The 18,289-nt window shown below is 40.8% G+C and overlaps 1 protein-coding gene and 1 non-coding gene across 2 annotated transcripts in view; both read right to left on the bottom strand.

The window, feature by feature from the left end:
- Window positions 1-10,036: 10,036 nt before the first annotated feature.
- On the bottom strand, window positions 10,037-10,159 carry Mir3418 (microRNA mir-3418). Its single transcript, NR_107696.1, has one exon. It is a non-coding gene; the product is annotated as a microRNA mir-3418 (primary transcript).
- Window positions 10,160-10,980: 821 nt separating this feature from the next.
- LOC101738121 (uncharacterized) overlaps window positions 10,981-18,289 on the bottom strand; it is a 118,339-nt gene continuing 111,030 nt past the window's right edge. Inside the window, exon 7 of the mRNA XM_038014564.2 lies at window positions 10,981-11,702. Within this exon, the coding sequence (XP_037870492.1) occupies window positions 11,614-11,702 (89 nt within the window). The 3' untranslated portion in view covers window positions 10,981-11,613. The remainder of the gene's footprint in view (window positions 11,703-18,289) is intronic.

The raw sequence follows: 18,289 nt of genomic DNA, 5'->3' as shown, positions 1-18,289 counted from the left end.
AGCAGTAATTCGTTTCGGTTTGAAGGGCGGGGCAGCCGTTGTAACTATACTGAGACCATAGAACTCATATCTCAAGGTGGGTGGCGGCATTTACGTTGTAGATGTCTATGGGCTCCAGTAACCACTTAGTACCAGGTGGGTGTGAGCTCGTCCACCCATTTAAGCAAAAAAATCTGGATGTATCAGTAGTGTCTGCATTTTAATGTTTTATTTTAAAGCGTAAGAAAAGGCGACCGCTTCCAATAAGGCCACATACACGTTGTCGTCATTAAGCGAACTTAAAACTCAATTATATAAAATCCACGTCTTTGCTCACCCAAGCGATTACAAGAGATAAAAACCAAATGCCCCTGATCTAAGCTCCTTGGGGACAGCTAATAGTTTTTTCGTGACTTGACCAGGAATGTCTTAATTTTTATGGTAATTTCTACTACTGGATTGATTCAGCCCTTCGATTGCTTTTACTCTGATTTTAGTGTTATTATGGTCTTGCATTACGGAGACTATAAAATTAGTGCTGCGACCACATTGTCAGCACAGATTCCAAAAATTATCTTTGATTAAAACACTTTAAATGTTCATTGACATAAGCTAACGTTTTATTATAAACCTCATGTCATACTACTACTGCTACTACTGCGCTGGCTCTATGACCCCCTAGTGGATCTTGACCTTCGACGATAAACGCCGCCATTCATCCCGGCGCTGCGCAACACCTTGCCAGTCCGACACTTGGAGCTCACGTAAATTTTCGTCCACAGCGTCAGACCAGCAGTACTTGGGCCTCTCTAAGGGTCGGCATCCCTCCGGTACACCCGCATACGCCCGTTTCACAGCCAGATCCTGCTCCACACGCACTACATATCCCAGCCATCCAAGCCTCCGCGCCTTCATCTCTCCCAGAATATTTGGCTCACCAAAAAGCCTCTCTACATCCTTCACAAACGACATGAAAACAGAAACATTCATGTCATAGGTCAGCCTGAAAACAAAGGACTTAGAGTAGATCTGCGAGGACTTACACCTTCCTTTGAAGCATTAGTCGCCCGCGCCGCGGCGTCTGCAGTGTGATATAACCGGTTTAAATAGGTCCTTACCTGAATGGAATTATATATTCGTTACTTGGTTGCAATTTTTTGATCATCTCATTAGCGGTGTATCAGTGGACTGTGAGATGGAGTCAATAAGTCTATATGTTAAAAACAATTGGCTAATTTGAATCTAGGTCCGTCTTTATCCTGGCTATTGCACGTGACTTTATTCATTATATATTAACCCATAAACACAGCCCACTGAGTTTCTCGCCGGATCTTCTCAGTGGATCGCGTTTCCGATCCGGTGGTAGATTCCACGAAGCACTGCTCTTGCTAGGGCCCATTGCTAGCAACACTCCCAGTTTGAGCCCCGTGAGCTCATCTTCTCGCCCTATTTACGCTGACATCGCCAATCAGGGCTATCAGCATAGGTAAGAAAAAAAACCATTAAAAATGAAGATACTGGTCGTATATTTAAAATATCGATAACTATTTTTATTTTATGTAAATATTTTTCGTAAATATTTCATTTAAAAATTCTAAGGATAAGGAGATATTGTACATTTTATTTCGTTTCAAACTATATGGATCGAGCGCTAAATTACTGATAAAGTGCTTCTACGCTATAGTTCTGAAATTGAGGAAACATTAGACGACCCAAAATATTTATTTATGTATCTTCGTAGATCGAAAAATACTAGATTGATTCTCACGACATTTTTTTTTATTTACTCGTGGGTTATGGTATATTATTATCCTCGAGTGGAGACCATATACTGAGCTACAAGAGCAGTAACAAGACCTAGTGAGAATCGCTGGGTTACGTTGGACGCAGGTGCAACGGAGCGGCCGTACAGGATATCAATTGGAGAGACCTATGTTCAGGAGTGGACAGGCTGAAAGATGGTGAGATTATTCCATTACGGAATGAAGCAGATGACGCAACCCACTTCAGAGAATTGGGCCGATACTAAAATATTTATTGCTATACGAATACAAATTTTAAAAATATTTTTTTTGCCGTTCTACGAGTCTGGTACTGTAAAATTGAAAATCAATCAATGATTTACATGCCAATAGTCTTCCAAGCGGAATCCACTTTTTTATATCAATGGACTTCAGTGATCGTTTTGCCTACAACTTCCCAAATTTATTTCGCACACATCGTTTTAAAAAAAATCTAAGTTTCCCCATGTTCCTAAATTCCCATTTTACGTTGGGTACTTAAAAGTTCTTGAGTCTTGTTACTGTGTTCTAGATTATTTAAAATTTAACTTTGAAGAAACGCAAAACAAATATTGTACACAATCAATTTTTTTTAAAAGCTGTTCGGTACATTTCAGTATTATTCTAATCCAAATATGTTCCAGTCTAGAAAGTTGTGGATGCTCTCTTAAGTTTCAGACAGAACAACTGATTCTGAATAGTCTGAAAAATAAAAAGAAATATAGTCGTAAAATATAGTTTTAATGCATAATTTCGAACTTAGGATATTGAAAAGTTATTTACAGTATTCCTACATTATGAACTTATGACATTTGATGTATGAGTACATATGAGCTTCTGTGCGCAGTATTGGTGTTATTAGTGGTATTAGAGTATAAACAAATTTTGAGCAAACATTTATTATTATAGACAAGAACTTAAAAGTAGGACCCTTTTTCGGCTGAGTGGTGTCCTCGGGTAGATAGTAATTTTTTTTTAATTGCCTATATGGGTGGACAAGCTCTCGGCCCACCTGGTGTTAAGTGGTTACCGGAGCCTATACAACGTAAATGCTACCACCTACCTTGAGATACGAGTACAGTACAACGGCAACTGCCCCACCATTCAAACCGAAACGCATTACTGCTTCAGGACAGAAACAGACAGGATGGTGGTACCTACCTACCCGTGCGGACTCACAAGACGTTCTACCACCAGAGAAAGTTCGTGACAGATAGACGATGACACACTATAGTATTCCATCTTGTCCTATCTGTGCTGGAGTAATTAACACCACTTACTGTGGCGCCAAGGGTCATAGGTTCGATTCCCACATCGAGCAATCCTAATGTGGTGCCAGATAACCGTGCGTCATTTAAATTTAAAGATTAAAAAAAACAATATTTAAAAATAAAAAATATTTTTATTTTGTCCACAACAATCGATACGGTTAATTCTAATTTAAAAATCGTACTAAAGCCATCTTCGTTGTCGTGATTGACCACGAAAACCGTAATGTATTCGAAAAAATGTCCTTAAACCGTAAAAATAGCTTTACTTATACCTACGACTCATGAAAACCGAATCTGTGTCAATCAAAGAAATCAAAAAGTCAAAAAAATCGGTTGTCTGTAAAGTCGGTTTACTAACGTTGAACGTGACAACGTCAGAAGAAACTACTAATGAAATGGTTTCATTTTTCAATAATCGCAACTATCGTTGCTATAAACAATTGACACCACATTCACTTTTCACTGAACTTCATACTTGACGAAAACATGTAAATGTATTATTGTATAGCAGCTGTTCACGCGGATGCGTCGCTCACTCAAGTAGGAGCGAGGTAACGCCGCATGAGTCATGTTTTTTCGTGCGTGCAGCCGGCTCTATCGAATAATAAGTTTTGACTTTGCCACATCAAAAATCATGGTAGGTCTTATTTATTTTATTTATTTATTTAATATATTTTGTACACACAGCTGTTAGAAAAGACACGTCAATAAGGATACAGAGTACAAGGGCACTACTTATTTCATGATGAAATCTCTTCCAGTAGACCAGCAAAAGGAAAGAAGAATTAGGAACACAAACCTAGTGCATACAGTAAACATTACATATAGTAATATATACATATTACAAGATACAAAACAATATAGATACATACAAATACACACACACACACACACATACATATATTTAAATTTAGCCTGGTTTTATCCAAATCGTCACACCTTTTATCTACCTTATATCTAAACCACAACAGTCAATCGTACCGTCCATCCATACTCCGAAGCAGGACGAAAAGCAATCACGTAACAACTAGTTCCAGTGAGTTATTAAATAACAAACGACCGGGTAGATGTTGGTTATAAATGAAACTTCACATTGTCATATTACATCAGAAATGAGATTGTAGATGTGAATGAAATGAGCAGTACATATTATTTCATGAAAATGAACTCTCGTTTCGCAATGGACTGCTTTGTGTTGTAATTTTTCCTGACAGGGCGTAATGCGTTTCGAGTGTTTTATGTACATTTAGTAGTAATATTTTGTAAATTAGGTACAGTAAAAATATCTTCTGCTAATATTTATACGTAATGTGTATGATAGGAATGGATTAGTATACAATCGATGATCGTGGAGTTAAAGTAGAACATATATGTTTTTTTTTTTTTATGATTGTATGATTACTGTTGGCCCGGAGGCCTTTCCAGTTTCACCAGGACAGGTGGGCGAGCAAAGGCTCAGCCAGGAGGGGTGGGATTTGCTAACAGCTACCCGAGAGCCTTCGAAGGAGACCTAACAGCTCAAGAGCAGCTGCTTCGCGAATGAATCTACTACCGGATCGGAATCGCGACCCGCTGAGAAGATCCGGCAAGAAACTCAGCGAGCTGATTCATGGGTTAGGTTGCACGGCGAACTCTTTGTAGAGTTCGACGAGTACGGTTACCGGGCTCCCTAAGCCTGCTCCTAGTGTTAGAGCTGAAGGCGTCTAATTCAAAGGTTATTGGATCTGATGGATCCGTAAGGACGTGTCTAGGGCGTCGACGGTGACTGACTCCTGCATGATCAAGATTCGGGGAGTAGTCAGCGGCGAGAACATATATGTATAAAATCACGCAACACTTGCATTAGACGGTTAAGCTCTAACACTAGGAGGCTTAGGGACCCAAGTAACCGTACGTGTCGAACTCGATAAAGAGTTCGACGTGCAACCTAACCTAAGCATTAGCCCGCTGTGTTTCTCGCCGGATCTTCTCAGCGGGTCGCGATTCCGATCCGGTAGTAGATTCATTCGCGAAGCAGCTGCTCTTGACTCAAGAGTCTTGAGTTGTTAGGTCTCCTTTGGAGGTGCTCAAGCAGCTGTTAGCAAATCCCACCCCTCCTGGCAGAGCTTTCGCTCGCTCACCTGTCCTTGTGAAACCGGAAAGGCCTCCGGGCCACAACTAATACATTAATTACAACAACAAAAAACACCTTGGTTGAATTTCAGAGCAATTGATCAATACGGACGCTTGTCATTTTTATTGTGCCCAATAATTGAAATTATTATACGAATCCCTTTTGTAAAAGCAATATTAAACTTAAATATTTTGAAATAATATAGTGGATATCCCATCTGGCTATCTATGTCCCAGCTCCGCCAAAATCACGGTGTCAATTGAAAATGATGGCACACGAAAAGATTTAAAAACAATTGTAGCTTAGTCATTTTCGGACAGATTTGAACTAGTGGCCCGCTCCGGCTCCGCTCGGGTCTTTAACAAAAATTTCAACGATATTTGACGTTGTTTTATTTTTTTAAATAAAAGAAGACTTATTGCGGCATAACTATAATATTTAGACACATGCTGTCCCGGCCCTTTTTTCAATTAATAATGTGTTCTACAAAGCCGTAATGCATTATTTTATTCTATCATCAATAGTTTTCGCAGAGCACGTGATGTAAAGAATATTTTAGGTAATTTTTTTACACCTTGGGTTACATTATTGGAGTTTTAATAAGGATCCCTAATTTTTTTCAAAAAAGATTATAGCCTGTCACTCGAGAATAGTGTAGCTTCCAAACAGTGAAAGAATTTTTCAAATCGGTTCAGTAGTTTCGGAGCCTATTCAATACAAACAAACAAACAAATCTTTCCTCTTTATAATATTAGTATAGATTTCGGTAGGCAGCGGCTTGGCTCTGCCCCTGGCATTGCTGAAGTCTATGGGCGACGGTAACCACTCACCATCAAGTGGCCCGTATGCTCGTCTGCCTACAAGGGCAATAAAAAAAAATGAACACAGAAAATAAAAATATAATAACTTATATAATATTTATTAGTTATAGACAGATTAATTAAAATTTATCAAATTTCTTTATCAAATTTCCGAAAATGTACAAAATCCTTCATTAAAAATGAAATATAGGACAGGTAATATGTTACTGCCATCTACATGAGCAATGAGAAACTAATCGAAGTGAAGCCATCTAGTGGCCGACGCCCGTAAACATTTTTATTGAGTGCTTGAATTACTTATCTATAACTAATTTATGTGTATTATCTATGACTGACATAGCATCACTGCAATATAATTATTGCTAACATATTAATAGATGCTATGGGGACATTTGTGGTCCCTGCCGGCTTTTAGGTATATTAAATTATAAAGAAGCTTATATTATATTAAATTTTTATAAATTATAAAGCTAGAACAAGGTAATAACTACAAAACAGTAACTTTGTCCGGAAGACTCACGTGGTACCTCACATGTTTTTAAAATTTTGAACGAATTTTAAGTAGGTCCTATGATTTTTTTTTTTATTGCTTATATGGGTGGACGAGCTCACAGCCCACCTGGTGTTAAGTGGTTACTGGAGCCCATAGACATCTACAACGTAAATGCGCCACCCACCTTGACATATAAGTTCTAAGGTCTCAGTATAGTTACAAGTATGATCTTCCATTATATCGATTATAGTAGATACCATTTTACCTAAAAGAAAAAGGTCAATAAAAATAAAAATCAGATAGGTATATAATTCATTTATTTATCTATACATACTTTTTACATCCAATCATTTATTACAACTTTCCTATGGTTTTTTTTTTTAAATTATTATAAACTGTTTCATTATTTTATTAAAGCTTGAATTATTTACAATAACAATAGATATAACAGTTGTCTGTACAAGTTTCTTATGGGACGATCCATATTGATCATCCGCCTTAAAGGATATTTAATGGTCTGTAGAAAGATAAACAGAAAAGCATTTTGTTTTAGAAATTAATTATACATTTGAACCATGATAATCGACACTATTTTGTGACTAAAGTTTTGTCATGTCACTTCTAACACATTATTTTATACCACAATATAGTACACTAAATTTGATTATCAACTAGCTGTCCGTCCGCAGTTTCGCCTGCGTGGATTATACTTTTTACCGCGGAGTCAGATAGTGTAATGGAATACACTTCTTTCTTTCCTTCTGTCTACTTGTGAAAGCTATATGAAAAACCGTTCACTAGTACCGAAGATATGCGCAAATAATAAACATGCAGCCAGAGAGAAAACAATTAAAAAAATAACCAGATATGGTTTTACTAGCTCTGTTTTAGTTACGCCCTTACTTTGTTTAAATACTACACACACCGCATTCTCTGTTTTATTATATGTACACAATGATAGTGAAATACGACATCGCTTCACTATGATTAGCGCTAATGGATGAAAAACACCCTTCAGTTAAAGTTCACGCGCACTATCCATTCTAAGTACGTTAATAAAAGGACAACCGTCCTTAAACAAAGAACAACCGTACAACATTTCTAATTAATTGGATGAAAGACGCACGAGCGTATTGATCCTGAACAAACAAATAATAATTTCTATAGAGGACGGTGGTCATCATCATTACCATCATCATCATCATCAGCCCACAGTAATCCATTGCTGGACATAGGCTTCTCTCAATCCACACCACAGTGCCAGGTTTTCTATACGGAACGTTCAAGAAGACAAAAAGCGAATAAATTATAAAGGTCTTATTCATAATTCAAAGCATTACACTGAAATGAATAAGGCCACGCGAACTCTTACTGATAGTATGGCGTCTTATGAACCACCACCACTAAAACGCGAAGCAATAATGCGTTCTGGTTTGATGGGTTTTGATGGGGAGACGGCATAAATACAAATGAGACACAAACCTCAGAGGTGAGCGGTAGCATTCATGTCAAATTTTTTTTCCTGCCTTAGCTGACAGCCTTGAGAGGCTATGTCAGCGTCACCCTAGCGAGTAGGTGAGTTTTCATGGCTCAAACCGGAGGTGTTGCTAACACTGGCCCTAATAAGAGCAGTACTTCGCAGAATCTACCACCAGATCGAAAACGCGACCCACTGAGAAGATCCGGCGAGAAGCTCAGTAGTAGTTTCTGTGGGTTAATTTACTCGCCGAGCCTTTCGTCGCAAGCGACGGATTCGGTTAGAATGGTGACTGGCTATGTCCAACAACCCACTATCTACTAAGTACTATATGGGCCGCTACCTACTCTACTTATTGAGGAAAAAAATTATAATCCCCTAATTCACATTCGAAAATAGAGATGATATGGTCAATCCTTTTGTCATTACTAAAATCCGATTTAGCAAAAAATCTTTACAAACTTTTGTCGTTTGGGTGCTGGCTTAGAGGTAATTTGTTGTAAAATTACCATGTAACGAAAGGTGGGCGACACTGTTATAACTGTTTTAATATCGGTAGAATTAGTTCAATAACGCAACCCTTTTTAGTTGGAAACGAATTTTCGAGAATTGCTCCTGTGAACTTATTTTAAAGCTTGCCGAACTCATTTATTGTTTCTCTTTTACAAAGCTCCGAAATGTATTCGTGGTGAACGTTAAAAATAGAAGGGAGCATATTGGGTTATTAGTCAGAACAGCGGTTGTACACCCCCCGCACTCTTCGTCCAAGCGTCCGATCCCCTCCGAGGTCAGAACCCGGATGAGGTAAGGGGGGCAGTGTCACCGCACTAAGTGGTTTTTTTTTAGAAAGGAAAGATTATTGGTTGCCCGGAGACCATTCCAGTTCCACAAAGACATGTAGTCGAGCAAGGGCTCAGTCGGGAAGGGTGTGATTTACTAACCAACTAGCCTTGCGCCTCGCATGAGGACCTAAGTTCAGTCGCAGCCGCTTCGCGAATGCATTTGTTTATTAATTGCCAAGATGAGTATTCAAACTCACAACACGCCTAGTGTTAAGTGATCACTGGAGTCCATAGAGATCAACCACCTCTTAAGCCGAAACGCATTACTAGTTTACGGCAGTAACAGGCAGGGTGGTGGTACCTTCCCGTGCGGACTCCCACCCTACCACTAATAAGTAGGCAAATTATAAATTTTTCGGGTTTGACTTTTATTACACGATACTACTCCTTCACTGTGGAAGTCATTCTTAAACCATTCCTCCCTAAATACTTGTTCGTCTGCTTTAACGATTCCAAAAGTAGTTATTCCAATGCAATAAGTGCACTAAATGTTTTTTCATCAGCTATGTAATCTTATCAATAATTCCAACAATAGGATCCTGAGATATAAAACTCTCTGAATTTGATAACCAGCCATGTAAAGTCTTAAACTTTTGATCAATATTATGTGTTTTTCCAAATTAAACTAAAGCGTCGCGCTAATCATAAAACTGAAGGAAAGATTTTACTCTAAAGAAATGTACGCAAGACGTATTTAATATAGTCTCGAATGATCTTAGTCACCGTGTCGCTCAAGAGTATTGTTAAGAGGAGATATTCATCTGTTTCTTACTATTATATGAATATTGTACGTACTTCGCCAGTCGCTTTCCGCGTGTTGTATTGCTACTCCAACTGCTAAGGGCTACGTCTGGAGTTAAACATTAATTAATTTCTCACAAAATGCTTTTCTGTTTATTAAGTATTTATTTACAAAAGTGAAGTTTTCTTGATTGCAGTGACGTTGATATTGAAAGCGTTCCCAAAGCGAAGTTGATTGGAAGTGGAGAATATCATAAAAATCTTTCCATTTCAAGGAGATACACGATTTTCTACTAATACTGTTTTTTTTTTCATTAAGGAAGTAGTTCTTGTCGTTTCAGCTTTGGTGATTATTTCTGTACATTCTTTATTTAAAAATCACAATTAGGAACAGGCTTTTAAGATTTTATTTTACCAAAAATATTTACAATAAAAGAGATACAGCATGTCTTACATCGCAATGCAAATGGCAATCGGCTTTAGCTTAACGATTGCCTAAATCAATATTAGCTCCGGAGCACATTTTCGTCTCATGTCTGACCAGAAAGATTCTAAGAGGCGCCGGAGTGTACTTTACGTCTATAGATATTGTACAAAGCCTCGTAAGCTTCTTTTGGAGTTAGCTTTCAGAGGAGACGGATAAGCTTTTCTGGCAGACACGCCCTATAACAAGCGCCTGCACTTGTCTATGTTGATGCGCAATTTTGAGCCTTTTAACGATTTTAATTTCGGTATTTATTTTAACTGTTTCAAATAAAAATAAAATCTTGGTCACCACAATCATTGTACGGATTAATTTCTACATTCCATTTAATGGAACGCATAAATTCGGGTTGGCACACCTATGAAGTAACAACAGTGAAAATATAGAGAAGAATACATCAGTCATTAAAACAGGGCCTTTTGGTTCTATATGTCCGAGAACACAGCGTTTATAGAGTGAAAATGAAACCATTCGATGAAAATTATAAAACAATTAATATCTTTTTAATACTATTTTATTAGCTTCAGACGTATGTATGTTTGTAACGGAATCTTTGAACATGATTTTGACCCCCTTCAAAACGTCGGATTAACTCGATATTTGGTATACTTATTAAGGACCGATGACAATTCAATATTAAAAAATATATATTGAAATTCAATTCAAAAATGAAAAAGAAATAATAGTTTAAAAAAAATAACAAAATACGCTTTTATCGAAAATCCAACTAAAAAATAGAAAATAAATTTGAATTAAAAGTAGTGTAAAAATAGTAGTAAAATTAGTTTTTTTAAACTATTATTTATTTCGATTACAAATTGAAGTGTAGATGATTATGAAACCATTTTGAATTCCCAAATTTCTCCTAAATCTGTCACTTTTCTAGTTCTCCGAGAGCAACAAAAAAATTAAAATCAAAATATTATTATGTAATTTTATTAAAATACCATATTATAGGTCTTTTACCAGAGGCGAGAAGCCAACGATTCTGCTAAAATAAAACAAGTCTTCGGTAAGAATGTTAGTTACTCTGATTTGATAATGTATACATTTTTTTCACACACATGAAACAGCCCCAAAATATCAGGAACTCATGAAATCTTAAAATTACGCGAAGAATCCGATAAATCATAGTGTGTTTAATTTACAAAGAAAGATAAATTTTGAGTTAAAGGACGGGAAAAAGATTCACTAGAACGCAACCGTCAGTCTGATTACGATGTAAGAGCAACCGAGCAGTGACGTCAAATTCTTGTAAATAAGTAACGACGGGAGCTTAAGATAAAGCTGGCCGCTCATCTTATTGAAAATCTAATCCTTGCAGCCATATCTACGTCAGTCATTCATCATGATCACCCGAAAAAGTTCCACTAGGTTCCTTTAACCAACAACTAACTTTTTAAATTGCAATCTATCCTACTAACAGCCATTTCAGCGCATAAATTCTCTGCCGTATAACCCATACTATAATTGTGTTCATATTCATGTGGCTACATAATTTTATTAGGCCATCAATTACAGCAATTTCTAGAATTTGCTCTGAAACTTTCTCGAATGGTTTCAATTACACCCTGTATATTTTATAACTAACTAACGAAATAACAAACATAATTATCTTAGTACGGTCGGAAGTAAAAGCGTTACGAGTACAATCACGTACAGTCGCGCTGGTGACACTCTGGATTGTGTGCCGTTTACACCTGCAAGGAAAAACACAAATTATTGTTCGCCCAAAAAATACACAGCCGAATTTTTTTGCTGTAAGCATTCTGCTGAAAATAACTTTACATCTTTATTTTTTTGGGGACAAAAAGTTAATTAGCCTTTTTTAATTTTGCGACAGTTCTCAGTTGTCATGTAACATTTCGTTTTGAAGTATTGTGAAAATTTTTCTCGTGTGTAAACACATTGCTGAGCAACTTATAGTTATCAAAGGCATTACGGTCCACCAGGTCATGAGTGGCCTCCATCGTTCCCATATATCTGCTTATATATTCTGCCTATAATAGAGGTTACAAACAAACTTCTGCCTACCGATAAGATCCCTTAACAAACCTCCGGGTAAAATAGAGAGAGACTGTACAGCGGTGGTCCAATGGTCAAAGAAGGTTCCCAATCGTATGTGCATGAGGCAAATGTACAAAACAGATATCATATATCATTAAAACAATTTAAAAGGCCTTCTTTAGTTTGGTATCAAATTGAAGTAGCTGACAATAGAGAGCCCTTTTTACTGGTGGTGGGACCTCTTGTGGGTAGGTACCACCACCCCGCCTATTTCTGTCGTGAAGCAGTAAAGCGTTTCGGTTTGAAGGGTGGGGTAGCAGTTGTAAGTATACTGAGACCTTAGAACTTATATCTCAAGGTGGGTAGCGCATTTGCGCTGTAGATGTCTATGGGCTCCAGTAACTATTTAACACCCGATGGGCTGTGAGCTTGTCCACCCGTCTAAGCAATAAAACATAAAATAAAAAAAGACTAGAGATTTAGTCTTGACACAATGACAAGCTGAACCTATACTTAGCGCTAGCCTTTAGCTATGCAAGGACACCGCTTCGCTTTGTTGACGACTCCTAAGTCTTTAGAAGTCAATTCAGTTTTATATTCCAAATGACTGTAACTGAATACTGGTCGAAATATCAACCCCACGCATTGCAATACTTTTAAAAGCTTGCATACTATATATAAATTCCTTTAAAATAGTAAACTTCTAATGCTTTTCTTGTTACTTTATTTTTCTTATTCCTTTTATAATTCGATATAAGTGTATAAATATATATGAAGAAATCTTACAAAGTACACTTTTTTTTATATATATTAGAATTAGTGCCCATTGAAAAATAAATACGTCTAAAGCTTTCTCTTTATTTTGAATCGACTACTAAGGTATTTTTGATCATGTTTTTTTCAGACAGACGTCTAAGCCATTTTAACGAGCTACAAGAAACTTTCGACTACTCGCCAATTGACCAGCTAAGGGTGTCATTAACTCCAATAAATCTTTAAGTTTTCAGCTCAATAAAAGGTTTTAAGCACCGTGGTTGATGTTTTCAATAAACTAAAAATAATATAATTTTTATAAAAAATTCGATGTACGTTGAGTATTGATGAATTACTTAGTTCACTAACTAGCTTCAAAGTTGGTAAACCAAAAGTGTTTCTGACATCTTAACAACCACTAATCTCCGAATTAAAATGGTTATAAAGATAATTTTGTAATGTCGATCAGTATTTTTTTTTTTTCTAATATAACATCAACGGAATCCAAACAGATCTTTTATTCATAAACAATTTTTTAATTTTATTCAATAGGTACACAAAATAATTACTGACAAAGGAATATTTTTCTTTTGTGTAAAATCGTTTCTTTGCGAGCTCATCCAAATTCGAGTGAATTTAAAATAAACATTTTACTCGTAATAGTGTTCGGTAATTGACACTGATAGACACAAAATTGGTTTACAAACAGAGGGTACAAAGGTACTGAATTCTCTTGCCTATGAACTATATATTGAGGTGATAAGGTTTAGTTTTAATTTGCTTGATATTTAAAAATAAAAGGCGTGTGCTTTGTGTAGCTCTTCTTGACACTGTCAAAATGATTTAAAATGATACGAACGTGACAGTGACTGGCCGTAACATTTAACATGTAAAGTGCATTAATATGATATTACCTATACATTAATGCAATAGCAGTGTTTGGCAGAGTCTACCACCGGACCGGAATCGCAGCCCACTGAGATAATCCGGCGTGAAACTCAGTGGGCTGTGTCTATGGGGTAGTTCGCTCATCAAACTCTTCAAGCTTGTCGTAAACAACAAGTTTAACGAAGACGGCGACCGGTGCTTGAAGAGTCTAAAAGCACCGATAGTCGATTCGGGGGAGGGGCCAGACATGCTTCGGGTGACACCAGCTTGTGGGTTGCCTCGTCGCCTATGTTAGATATGTAATTAGCGGCAGCCACGATAAGGGGGTTAAAACCTTTACCGGCATATCCTTTTCCAATACTTTTTTTTTTTTTTTTTTTTTTTTTTTATGATTGAAAGTTTACTGGTGGCCCGAAGGCCTTTCCAGTTTCACCAGGACAGGTGGGCGAGCAAAGGCTCAGCCAAGAGGGGTGGGATTTGCTAACAACTTCCCGAGCGCCTCCGAAGGAGACCTAACAACTCAAGAGCAATTGTTTCGCGATTGAATCTACTACCGGATCGGAATCGCGACCCGCTGAGAAGATCCGGCGAGAAACTCAGCAGGCTGATGCATGGGTTAGGTTGCACGTCGACCTCTTTGTCGAGTTCGACGAGTACGGTTACCGGGGTCCCTAAGCCTGCCCCTAGTATTAGAGCTGAAGGCATCTAATGCAAAGGTTATTGGATCTGATGGATCCGTAAGGACGTGTCTAGGGCGTCGACGGTGACTGGCTCCTGCATGATCAGGATTCGGGGAGTAGTCAGCGGCAGCAACGATAAGGCGATTATCATGACGCATAGCCTTATCGAAGCATCGTTCCGACGCTGACTTCATGTATTTCCGAATTGATTCGAGGCCCAGGTCGTCGTGTAGGTCAACGTTCCTCACGAACCACGGAGCCCCGACAGCTAACCTGCAAAAGCGGGATTGTAGGGATTGGAGGGTGTCTATGTGTGTGCGGGCCGCGTGAGCGAACACCACACTCGCGTAAGTCATGACGGGCCTTATGCAAGTTTTGTAAAGTGTCACCTTGTTCCGAAGGGACATTTTACTCCGCTTACAGATCATGGGGTAGAGTCTACCGAGAATAAACGCGGCACGGTCACGGACTGATTTTATATGCGGGCGGAATGTCATCGATGCATCCAGGGTAACGCCTAGGTACTTGACCTTCCTGGCCCAGGGTATGGGTTGTCTAAAGAGAGTAATCGGGGGTGCGAGATTCCTCCTCCTAAACCGGGAGGAAATCCGTGTGGAGCTTCCCCTCTGAAATAGCACCGCAGTACTTTTCGCTGGGTTGATGTCTATGCGCCATTTTCGGAACCACTGTCCTAGGGCTAGGGCTGCGCTCTGAAGCTTCTTCGCGATTAGGGACTTATTTCTACTAGAATAGTAAACAGTCGTATCGTCGGCGAATAAAGCTAAATGGGTCGGCGGCGACCGGGGAATATCGTTGACGAATAAGCTAAATAGGAGGGGTGAGAGGACAGAGCCTTGCGGGACTCCAGCTGTGAGAGGTCGTGGGGAGGAGTGGGTTCCCTCGACTCGATATCGAAAAGAGCGGTTCGACAAGAAGTCCCGTATGATGAGCACGAGACTATCCGGCACGCCCATGTTGAATAGTTTGAAAATCAAACCATTATGCCAGACTTTGTCGAACGCTTTTGCGACGTCGAAGAAGAGAGCTCCCGTGTATAACGGTTTTGGTCGATTAAGCCCCACAAGAATGTGCTCCGTGAGGCGGTGCACCTGTTGAACGCATGAGTGATTTGTACGGAATCCGAATTGTTCATCGATGAGAATGCCCTTGGATGAGACGAAGTCTCTGAGGCGTTTGTAGAGCAGACGCTCATACAGTTTGCCTAGAGACATGAGGAGGCTAATCGGGCGGTAGCTCGTCGGATGATTTTTTGGTTTACCGGGTTTATGTATGCCGATAACGTCCGCTTCTTTCCACACCGCGGGAAAGATACAGTTCGCCATAGCGGCATTGAAAATAGATGCCAACATCACGATGAGTTGGACGGGTAGAAGTTTAATAACGCGGTTAGATATACCGTCGGAACCGGGAGCCTTGCGAGGACGTAGGTCTTTGATCAAGTCTTTAACTTCTATCGGGGTGACGGGTGGTAACGCATCCGATGGTGGCAAGGAGGCTCTGCGTTCTACCTCACTGTCTACTAATTCTACATGAACAGGGTCCACGGATTGAGTGCTGGGCGTGCACTGGGTTTGCAATGTATCGGCCAGCAGCTCTGCTTTTTCGTCATCATCGAACGCCGCGAGTCGGCCTGAGGGGCCTACGAGGGGGGGCATAGTTACTACCGTATCCGATTTGAGAGTACGAGCTAAGCGGTAGTAAGACCTTTGGGAGGGCGCGAGTCCTTCTAAGAAATCAGACCATCTGGCATCTCGGACTTCGGCGATGCGAGACTTTACGTCGCGTTGTAGGGCACGCATTCGAATACGATTTTCCGCGGTAGGATACCTGTCGTAGGCGCGTATCGAGGCGTTCTTAGCTCTAAGGAGTTCCCTAATATCGTCGGACAATTTGAAGCGGTGAAGGAAGTCCTCCGCTACAACTTGTTTCGATGACCTATCTAATGTCGAGGTGATGTGTGACGGTAAGATGTCTATGGCTTCAGCGGTATCCTGAGGAGACGGGATAGAGTCCGGGTTAAACGGGAGCGATGGTGGATCAGATTCAGCCAGGCTGATGCCCAGCGTGTGCCAATCCACCACAGTCCTCGTGACGGGAACGGAATCGGGAGCGCGACCGAGCTTCATAACGACGGGACGGTGGTCTGAATCTAACTCTGAAACTACTTCGATCGAGTGTAAGCGCAGAGTTACGTTTTTTAATAACGCTATGTCGAGTATATCCGGGCGATGCGCGATATTTAGCGGGTAGTGAATCGGGGTTAGCGGAGCGACGATATCGAAGGCGAGATCATCGACTAACGCGTCAAGCCGCCTGCCATTCGGGGTTGTGGTGTGTGAGTTCCACCTGATGTGTTTACAATTTAGGTCGCCCGCTAGAATGACAGAGCTCCCCATACCGAGCAGCGCCTCGATATCACTGCTTAGAACGATCTTATCCGGTGGAAGATAAACGGACGCGATAACGATCGGCGCGTGTCCCGTCAGTGAGATTCGGCACACTGATGCTTCGATATTAGCGAGCGCGGGAGGATCGAGCGGGACGCAATGCAGGGCTCTTCTATAGTAAATGACGGTACCACCACCACGGGCAGAGAGCCTGTCGTTCCTGACCATGTTATAGTTCGCGATTTTAGGGTCACGGCGCGCGGGCTTAAGTAGGGTCTCCTGCACTAAAAAGATATCAATTTGATGGTCACGCAAAAAGTCAGAAACCTGATCACGTTGATTTGCGAGACCGTAAGCGTTAAAAAATCCTATCGTTACGGATAGGGGCTTTATTCTACTTATGTACGCCATTGATTACCGGCGGAGTGAGGGGAGGACGTACGTATTTAATGACGCGTATACGTCGGCGTATTCCTGCACAACAGCGATAAAGTGTTGTGCAGTGGAGGCAGCGCGAATGGCGTCGCCCAAAGCGTTAACGCGCTCAAAGTTGATCGACTGAAAGAAGTCGATCGCTAAAGCGAGATTTTCGGACGCGGTCGGAGGGCAAGTCGCGGGAGAGGGACGAGTCGCGGGGGCGGGACGAATCGCGGAGGAGGGAGTTGTAGCCGTGTTCGTGTACGGGCAGCGGTTTTGCCCAGGCCGAGACACTGGGCACCGCCGCCGGAACGAACGCTGGCTTAGCCTGCGACGCAGAAGGTGCCGAGGCTTTGATGTCTGGGCCGGAAGCTCGGAGGCGGTTTTGGCGGGCGACGCGGCGATTTATTTTAGGGGCTCGGGGGCAACCACGGTAATTCGCGGGGTGACCCTGTGTTCGACACAGGACGCAGCTATGCGGTTCCGTCGCGGTTTTTTGGTCGCGAGCGCAGAGGGCCGTGGCGTGATCGCCCAAACACTTAACACATCGGGGGCGCGCGTGACAGTTACGGGAAGAGTGCCCGTACAATTGACAGTTATGGCACTGGCTAGGAGTGCCTTTTTTATGGGGGGCTTCGATGGCGATACCGGAGAGCCTACAGACGGTCTGTGTGTTGAAGATTTTCTTACCCTCGGGGGTAGGCTGGAGGGTGACTAGAACCATATTATATGGCTCCCTACCGCGACCGGTGTGCATACGGTGCACAGAATTCACTGGAAAGCCCTGTTCTAACAGATCGGCCTTGACGAGCTCTACATCTAACTCTTTAGGGATTCCGCGTATAACAACGCGGAGTTCGCGCTCCTCCTGGATCGTATAAGTATGGAAACTTATACGTTCCTTACGGAGGTAAGAAGAGAGGGCCCTATGGTCGTCGGGTGTTTGAACCTTAATTTGAATGCCGTTCGCGAGGTTACGGGCATTCGTGAAATTTATATTTTTGGCCTTAAGGGCCAGGCAAACTCGATCCCAAGCTGCCTTCTCCTGAAGGATAACCGGGGGAGGGGTCTGGGTTTTATTTTGTGCCACCGGACGCGGCGACGGAGTGGCACGGGCTGGGGGCGCGACGCGTT

This window comes from Bombyx mori, chromosome 12, assembly GCF_030269925.1.
Source record: "Bombyx mori chromosome 12, ASM3026992v2".
In the NCBI taxonomy this organism is placed as follows: domain Eukaryota; kingdom Metazoa; phylum Arthropoda; class Insecta; order Lepidoptera; family Bombycidae; genus Bombyx; species Bombyx mori.
This window is presented reverse-complemented; position numbering and strand designations above follow the sequence as displayed.